This window comes from Pteropus alecto, unplaced genomic scaffold (genome assembly GCF_000325575.1).
Source record: "Pteropus alecto unplaced genomic scaffold, ASM32557v1 scaffold166, whole genome shotgun sequence".
Classification (NCBI taxonomy): Eukaryota; Metazoa; Chordata; class Mammalia; order Chiroptera; family Pteropodidae; genus Pteropus; species Pteropus alecto.
In genome coordinates, this window is record NW_006439757.1 from 4734978 (window position 1) to 4744996 (window position 10019).

Consider the following 10019-nt stretch of genomic DNA (forward strand, 5'->3'; position numbering starts at 1 on the left):
TACAAGGAGATATGAACTTCTAAGTATGGCTGTACATATGTTTGGTAAAAGGCTAAGTTACTCTGCATGAGAATTATCTAAGAAACAGAGATTGCAAGAAATCCAAAGCCAAAAAATGCTGCAGCCAGGGAGGCTGGAAGCTGCTCGGAGGTAGAAACGGTGAACCTCCATTGACACCCAAGCCACAGAGAAAGTATGAGAAGTGTCAGTCTAAAGAGGACAGTTAAATAATTCACATTGAAATACATTCTTTTCTCTCACCCTTTAGAACTTTCAACCGTTAAAATATTTAGGTTAACACACAATAAAAACAGCACTCAGGTGCAGCAGGATAGTTGGGTTTCATGCCTACAGCATGTTTACTTGCCCCGCTGTGAACTATTTCTCCAATGACTATGTGGGTGTACTCTTCCAGGGATACTCGATATCATTTTTTTATTTATTCATGCTATTATAATATGATATTGCTATTCTAAAAGACAGTTCCATGACAAACCATAGTGTAAAGGAAAGATAATTAACCTGCAATTTTCAAAAGTCATAAAAGATAGGGAAAAACGTAGAAACTATGCCAGACCAAAGGGAACTAAAGAAATGTGATGATTAAACGCAAGGAATGATTGCAAATTAGATCCTTTTACTATGAAGGACTTTTTGGGATAATATGTGAGACTTGAATGCATTCTGAGGTTTAAATGATAGTAAGGTATCAATGCTAATTTTCTGATTTTGATGATGGTAGTGTGGTTATTCAGGAAAATGTCCTTGCTTATGGGAAATACACACTAACATTTTCAGAGGCAATGAAGCATCTGGTCAGGAACTCACTGTCAAATGGTTTGAGGGAGGAGAATCATTCTTTATACTGCATTTGCAACTTCTATTTAAGTTTGAGATAATTTGAAAATAAAAAAGTTATTTTAAAAATATCACTTACTATTTAAGGTTTAAACCATATCCGCTGAATCATAATGTTATGAAAACGGAGGACTAATTTCATGACACAATTATTGAAGATATATCTGCTTCTAAATGTAAATTTAAAAGACAGGACATAAAAGCATAATATTGATGAAAGTAAGTTACTCAGAAAAGAATTTTCGAAACAGCAGCATGAAAACACAGGCAGTTATGTCTAGTTAAAACATCTTCAAACAGTAACTATGTCTGAAGACTGACAATTCATCAAAGAATTTTTCTGATAATCTTTTAATAAATGTATAAAAAGTCAGTCTCAACTCAGATCAATTTATTTATGTGTACACTTGAGGCCTCTGACAGGCGTGATGGTCTACCAGTGATGTCCTGTGGTATACAAATTTTTTATTTTGACTGTGTTTTGATCAATTTATTGAAAAAGTTTGATAAATAATTTTCAGATAATTTCACAACTGAGAACACTATTTACAACATAGCTCATTATTACATAGATTTGACTATATCTTTCATCAAATTACATGCTCTAAAACAACTAAATACAGTCAAAATCTGACAGATAAATTTCTTCTCTATGAGAATACCACTTGTTCTGTTATTAAAATGATCCACTGTATCTTACAAAGGAAATAAATACTTTTATTCTTTTCATGTTTTAATGATAGGCAACAAATCCATTTTTACATAATAAGCTTTACTGACTGTTCAAACTATTCTGTTTTTGTTTCTATATAATTGACAATCATTCTAGAAAGTTTCAAAAATGTACAAACTTGGTAAAGATAATAAGCAACAAAATTATGCTTACAGTCTACTAACCTTTGAAATTACATAAATCTGAGGTTTTAAAATGGCATAGTTAACTATGTTCACACAAAAACTTGCGTACGGATGTTTATAGCAGCTTTATTCATAGTTGCCAAAACATGGGCACAACCAAGATGTCATTTAGTAGGTGAATGGATAAATAAATTATGGTTCATTCAGACAACAGAATATAATTCAGCACTAAAAATAAATGAGGTATTAAGCCATGAAAGAAATGGAGGAAACTTAAATGCATGTTACTAAGTGAAAGAAGCCAGTCTAAAAAGAGCAGGAACTCTCTTTCTGTCTCATTCACTGCATATGCACGGGGCCTCACACTCAGGAACTATCCAATATATGAATGAGCACACGGCACACACATTCCTGATACCCTCTGTCTCCTTCCTCCTCTGGTACCAGAGCAGCCTTGAATTTGAGAATGCAATAAATTCCTGATTTTTAAAATATTTGGCTGAAAACTTTATGAAGGAGAAGAGCTAAACTGTAAAGTATGGACAGACATTTCATTCAAAAAAGGGAATTGGAAGGATATTCCGGGTAGGAAACAGTATACACAAGGCAAAGGGAGGAGAATCCTGGCATCTTTTGAGAATGTGGAAAAGAACATTGTATTGGAGTGAAGGTTCTTGGAAAGTAGTTGGTGTCAGGCTAGTAGGCAAGATGAGGCTGCCATGTGGAGGGTTACATAGTCCAGGATGAGAAGACCAAATGATTACGGAATTCTGAAGGAAACCCACTTTTTGTAATGCTTTTATATGAACCTTTTCTCCCCTTTCTTCATCACAGTTTCTCAGGGGAGTGGACAGGATGTCAAGTGCTCCCTTGGCTACTTCCCCTGTGGGAATATCACCAAGTGCTTGCCTCAGCTTCTCCACTGTAACGGTGTGGACGACTGCGGGAACCAGGCTGACGAGGACAACTGTGGTGAGTGAAGCGCCTGTAGTCACAGCAAGAACGGGGCAAAGGGACCATGGGTGAAGTCACCGAGACCTCTTGTAACAAAAAGAGAAATGGGAACAGAGAAAACTACGCTGAAATACAAAATATATGTCACTTAAGGAAATCTTACATTTATTTCATTAGCTTAAAAATATCCATTCTTTTCTATGTGTTGGTGTCACAGCCAATATTTCAGGAAAGTGGTGATTGTGCATATACTGAAATTTTTAACCTGCAAACCTTCTGGGTTAATATCTTACATGCAGAATGAAATTGAGAATTCGGTCTCTGGTGGAGCCAGAGCTGTTTTGAACCCGGGTAAAACAATAACCAATTATATAAACTTGAGAATATTTCTTATCCTCTCTTTGCCTCAGTTTCCTCATGTTGGAAAAGGGTTCAAAAATTGTACCTATACTGAGAGATTAAGTGTAAAAGATTAAGAGTGCAGGCATACAGCAGGCACTATTTAAGTGTTACCGCTATTGCTCATTTTTTGTCTTTTACTTACTACAATTATGAAGGAAAAATGGGACTGCTAAAAAGAGAAAAAAAGCAATAAGCCCAGCTTACCTACTATTTAACCAACAACCATATTTAGGACCCTATAAAGCCAACACGGAAGGCTTCTGGCCAGTTAGAATATCTGGGAAAACTAGGCTTTCAGTTAAGATTTGTTCAAATGTCTGAAGCCTCAAAAACACAAATTTATAAAAGAACTTAAATTGGCTGGATCTGACTCACTGGAAAAAAATGAGCTTTGGTTAATAATGTAAAATAATGAGATTTCTTACTCCTGGAGAAATAAGGTACTATTTTTGGAGACAAAGACATGTACAACAATTCTAAGTGTGGTGTAAATAACCGATACACTAAAGAGACCTTGCTGTTATCACTCCTTCAAGTATTATAGACTTTTTCAGTCACCACCTTGAAGAATTTAAGCGTTAGAACAACTCTCTAGGTGGTGGCAGTAACTCACGAGTAAGCCATCTAAACTGGTGAGCTTAAGCTACAATTACCTTTGATTTAAATGGCTATGTATATATAGTCTCTTCTTTAAATATAGATACCATCTTGTTAATACTACACGATTTAAAAAAAAAAAAAACTGAGATAAGTGTTCTGCCCACTGCCAGCCACTTGCCCCTCAACTTGTTATCAATTCAGATGGGGGAAGGGGGTGACTTGGGAATTCCACACCAATGGAAACAGTGGCAGGAAACAGGAAAATGAACCGGATGAAAGCAGCAAATTCTTCTCCAAAAGTAGTTTCTCAGTGAAAAAGTTTTGGGAAGTCTTACCTTAGTGCTAAGTTTTAAGAGACTAGTAACAGAAGTAATCATCCTTAAAGTTATATAAGTTTCTCAAGATTCACCAACTAACAAATTCAGGTAGAGGCAAAACAGCGTTGGAGTGTAGAGATCAGGCTCGGGAGGCCTAAGCATAAATTCTGGCTATGAGAAGTATAAAAATGACTGTTTTCTTTATACAACATGGAGATAGCAAGAGTGTGTATATCCATGGGTTGTTAAGAGGATTCAATGAGATAATGTATCCAAGATGCTTAGCAGACTGTCTAACATATAATTGATACTCAATAAATGTTAGTATAGCATTCAATATAGTTAGCTGTAACTATATCACTAACTTAGTGACTTAAGAAGTAGTAACCATTTATTTAACTAGCAATTCTGGCTGGGTTCGTCTGAGATCAGCCGTGCAGCCTTCATCTCAGTTGGACTTTCTCATGCACCTGCAGTTATCTATGTATCAGCTTTGTTGTCATGCCTGTGACCTTGGCTGAGACAACCAGGTAACTCAGCTGTGGTCCTCCTGCAGGCTATGCCAGGCTTGTTCTCATGGTAGTGACATGGCACCCAGGAGTGCAGTGGAAGTCTGCGAAGCCTCTTGAAGCCTAGGTTCAGCAATGGCACTCTGCCAGTTCCACCGCATCCTTGCTAAAGCAAATCACAAGGCCCAACCTGTTTTAAGTGAAATCAACCTCTTCTCCTGCTGAGAGGAGCTGCAAAGTCCCAATGCAAGGGGCTTGGGTAGAGGGAGGGTAGCAATTGCACAAATTCTACCACAGTTGCTATTTTAATTGCTTTTCCTACAAACATTAATGTTAACTCTCACTGACTCAGAGTCTCCACTGTATGACTTTAGGAATTCCTGTCTCAAGGAATTTAAATATTTCCAGGAACAACCATGATTTGTATATTTGCTTATCTTATTGAAACAGTAGCTGAAATTTGAAGGAATGATAATTTTCAACACTCTTGATTTTGTAGTTTTATGTGTGTATCCTATTGATTCTGGGATAGTAAGAAGGTGGGTAAGCTTTCCCATATCTCTTGAAAATGTAACTATAGTTTATTTTGAGGAAAGATAAATTATGTAGATGTGTATATTTGTCTCTTAATTATGTTTGTTGCTCTGAATCCTGGTAAATTTTAATAGAGAGAACATAACACTAGAAGAAACTATTAAGGCCTATTTCTTCATACTTAGAATTAAGTTCTGATGACAAGCATGGGCTTAGCTTTTCAGAAAACAATATTTAATTGGAACAAAAATAAGGTTAGCAATGTATCTATCCATATGGTTTATTTTTTTCCCACCTCTTTGACTTTCTCTTTCTCCCAATGCTTTTTCCACTCTCTATAGGTTTATGGGCCACTCTCTGTCTTTCCGTCTCATTGTTTTCTTGTGTCTCCCCACTGCCATTCTGCCTCTCTGTCTTCTGTTCCTTTTTTTTACTCTCTCAACTTGTTTTCCTGTATCATACTTGTCTTTTTCTCTTTTTTTTTCTTCTTCAAACCAAGTCCACCACCTTTATAAAGACATATTTATGTAACTAATACTATGTTAAACTGTTCCTGGTCTTCTTATTCCAGAATCATATAGCTCTCTTGAAATACACCTAAACCAGCAGATCTCCAAATGTAGTTTTGGGCCAAACCCATCAGCATCTTCCAGAGTTTGTTAGAAATGAAGATCCTCAGGCCCCACCCAGACCTACTGAATCAGAAACTCTGCTGGTGGCTCAGCAATGTTTCAATAAGCTCTTTGTGTCATTCTGGTGCACAGTAGATTCTGAGAACCACTGACCTAAACCCAAGTGAGCAGAAAATCGAGAACACATGAAAAATGGTAGTAACAGCAGAAATGATCTAGAATCAAGCTTTTAACATGGTGTGCAAGTGTTTCAACTTGCTAACAAACGCGATTATTATTAATTATCTAAAATTGCTTAGTCTCTGTAAGAAAAACTGACACCCTGCTAGTGGTAGTTATCTGAAAATACACAAAAAAATGAACTCTCCTCAAAATTTCAAAAATGGCCACTTGGCATGCTGCTGCTTGCAGTCCATGCATGAGAAGGTTGGAACTCCCCAGTAAGAATGACAGAATTTCACTGCAGTCCTTAGACTCCAGGAAATAAAAATTATGAGATGCAGTTATTTATTCTTGCTTCTTATTGCTTTAATTTTCTTCACCAGCTGTAGGATTTTTTCCTTCATTTTATAGTATTTGGATAATTTATTCTCCCCAGGCTGTTCATATTTAAGATATCCATATTTAAATTGTGTTCAATGCTAATTAAATTAAGTCAAAATGTTTTTTATAGTTTCCATATTTTTAGAATATGGAAACATTGGGCTTATTTGAATAACTGCATTAAATATATTTGCAATCATGTAAAATACAATATCTTAATATATAAGTAAAAGAAAAACACACAGCTAAAAATCACTTTTAGAATGATCATTTATAACTTAATGTATATGGTAAATAAAAATTTTTTTTTTCTAATGGATAGGACTTTTTCCTTAATTAGACCTTTTAAAATACATCTTAAAATATAGCTTCAAAAACCTCTCCCTTATTTTCTTAAGCCATTTATATTTAGAAAGAACTATTACTTTTGTATTATCACAGGCATCTTAAACAAGTACTTAGTTGGGTATTAAGTTCCTGGTTTTCTTAGAAAACCCATAATTCTCTGTAATAAAACACTTTACTGAAAACTAAAAAATCTCAATAGAAAAAGCATATGATATCAAATCGCCGAACAATTTTCATGGACACAATGTAAGCAAAAGCAATGGAATTAAAGTTTACAGTTGAATCCCCAATAATTCCTTTCTTTCTAAAATACTTGCACAATACAGATTTTATATGCATATAGGGACATATAAATGTCAAAACCGATTATACCATTTTTATAATAAATTTGATCATTACTGATAAACTTCTATATGGAAATGTGTAATTTTTCCCCTGAGTTATGCCATTTGATATAATTCCCTTATAAGTTTCATACGTTTTTGCCATGTATCACTAACTGAGTTTCATCTCAGAACTACCACAGATGCAAAGTAGAAGCTCACTAGAGCAGTTTTTATGAGGCAATGACAAACCATAAAGAGGGACCTTTTACCTTTCAGCTAAAATTCTCAGACATTTTGGAAAATACATCTGAGTAAATACCAAGGGAACCTGATTACAAAAAAGGAAGAACTCTCGTTCAAGAATCATTTATGTCCATTTTAAACTGAGCACAAACTCAGTATTAAAAATAAAATACTAACATAGCATCAAACTCTCAGATGCTATGGAATTTATTCACTCCATCTAGATTTTTCTTTAAAAGAAACTCTGCATTTCCAGATTAGAATTTGCTAGCATTTCTTCTGCATTACAAACATATGGCTCTATGAAGAGGGGTCCTAGATGCAGTTACACAACCTCAACCTCATCCCCCTGCTAGAGGCAAGTTCCACCGTGAAGACTCAAATTCTGATGCCTCCCCTCTGACTCTCCTTGGACCTCCTTCACCTGCTCTGCCCTTTAGCACCCTTGCCTACAGGAAAAGGATGAAGACATTGGTCACTGTTTCCATGTTAGTATTTCCATAATTGATAGGAAAATGAAAACCTCTTCTAGTACATACTGGGTAGATAAATATCCACTAAAAATTCATGCCCACCCAGAACCTCAGAACGTGATCTTATATGGAAATGAGGTCTTGTAGATGTAATGAAGGTAAGGAGTTTCTGGTTTCCTGCAGATCCAGCGCAGGGAGAAGGGAGGGAGAGAAGACCCTTCCACTCTCTGTCTCTGGTCCGTGTCTCTTGTCCAGCCTAGGAGCAGCAAAGCCCATTTTCTCCTTTTTTGTTTTTTCAGCTCTATTATCAATGCCCAAACTTAGGCCTTAGAAAATCACATACTAAGAATTTGACTCCTTTGTTATCTGCAAACTTCTGCGCCATCCATTCCCCAAGGCAATGAAAGTGGAAGACACTCTGCCTACTATAGAAAAAGGGGCAGAGAGTGCAAGGAATTCAAGAGAAGAAAAACTTTGTTAATACCCCAGAATGTTTTCCTGTCGCTGGCTTGGCACTTACTAATCTATAAGAATTAGATCAACAGTATTTATTTATAAGTGTGATGATGATAATATAATATTTTTAAATAGGATTGTAAGAATGAGGTATATTCAAGGACTCTTAATTTTTAATGGGGCCTCTATTTAAAATCCTGGAACACTGAATATTCCTTCATTTCCCAAATACAGCTTTTTATAATGCTATCAAGAGGATGGCGATGCCAGGTGTTTGATATAGAATTTAGCTCTTCTCATTTCAGAATACTCCATTAAAGTTGGTGTTTTATCTTTTTTTAAGGTTAAAAACACAGGAGAAATAGTGACATGGGTTATAAATATGTGTATACACAACCATGCATTGTACATTCAAAAATGATTGGTTTTCTATTTATTATTCTCAAAATAGTATTGGAAATAACCTAAGTAGCTGAACTTTTGACTTTTCTATAACTACAAACCATGTTTTGAACTGAAGACATGTTGCTGTGTTTATTCGATAATGCTTAAATGAGGTTTGGGATAACTCCACAGAGACATTCCATCTCAGGACACTTCCTACTAGATAGGACACAAAATACAGTTTCTTTAGTGGTCTCGGTTTTCTTTAAAATATGCCCAGAATAATGTCGCACTCCTTAATTTCTTCAAAGAGTGGCCTCCAAAGGTACTAAGAGCCCAAAAAGAAGCAAATACATTCTGTCCAGGAAACTGCTATTATCATTCTAATTCAAGGACATGCCGTATAACTAGTTTGATGAATTGCTCTGCCTGGTCGGGCTGCATCTTAAGGTTATTTTAGTGGCCCAGGGCACCTCATCTCAGGATCATTACTTTCTGAGAAAAGATGCTCTACACAGTGTGCTGAGAATTGAGTAAATATCTTAGAATCAGGAATGCTCTACTTTGTATAAATTTAAACTTTATAGATTAACCACTTATTCATTCGTTCATCAGTAAGCATGTATACTTTGTAACCCATAAGATTTATGCCTTCATTCAAATAAGAAATCATTATCATGCCCTTCTTTGTTCTGACCTCTTCTCTGACAGAGGTATGAGTCCCTCAACTTTTGATTATTCAGATCCAAAAACATCAAGGAAACCTAGGAGTGGCTCCTGCAAATCTCTGGGAGTGTTTGGGAAGCATGTTCTGAGGACTAGCCACAGCAAAGTCCCCTGGGGGCTGGTGAAATGTGCTGAGTCCTGATCTAGTACTGTAGGTGTGGAACCCAGAAATCTGCATTTTTAACAAACACCACAGGTGACTATCATCACACCCATTAAAGTTTTGAAATGATTCACTTCCTAATGCAAACAGTTTTATTACCCAATTCAGAACACCGAGAAAATGATTAATTAGTCTAGAGCAGTGGTTTCTGAACGTTAGTAGGCATCAGATCATCTAGAGGGCTTGTTAAATATACAGATTGCTGGGCCCCATCTACAGAGTTTCTGATTCAATGCGTCTGAAAGGGAGACCAAGAATTTGCTTTTCTTTGTAGTTCCCAAGTAATGCTGCTGCTGGTCCTGGACTACACTTTGAAAGTTACTGATCTAGACACATTCTTTCTTATGCAAATGTAAAAACAAACACCTCTGAAATGTATCTAGCTCATTAAAAGGGTTAAGCAAAATTAAAGATATTTATTTAATGTCTGAGTTCTCCTTTAGTCATACTGGCATGTATTATTAATAGAAAGAATGTAGCATTCCCTAAAAATGTTTACCACAGAACCCTCTTCTCAAGGAGAATCTTGGGAAACTAACTATTTGAGAAAAGCCTAATATAGCACCATGACACATAAGTGCATGCAGGAAACTTGGATCTTTCCCATTCCCATCCAGACCACATCCCTTGAAACCCAACATCCCATCCGCCCCACCTCACAAGCCAATGTCTGGAGAATCTGAAAGCATAGGA

At 36.1% G+C, this 10019-nt stretch overlaps 1 protein-coding gene across 1 annotated transcript in view; it reads left to right on the forward strand.

Moving 5' to 3' along the window:
- The window catches only part of RXFP1 (relaxin family peptide receptor 1), an 84905-nt gene that overhangs the window by 31644 nt on the left and 43242 nt on the right, over positions 1-10019 (forward strand). Inside the window, exon 2 of the mRNA XM_025050400.1 lies at positions 2551-2688. Within this exon, the coding sequence (XP_024906168.1) occupies positions 2551-2688 (138 nt within the window). The remainder of the gene's footprint in view (positions 1-2550; positions 2689-10019) is intronic.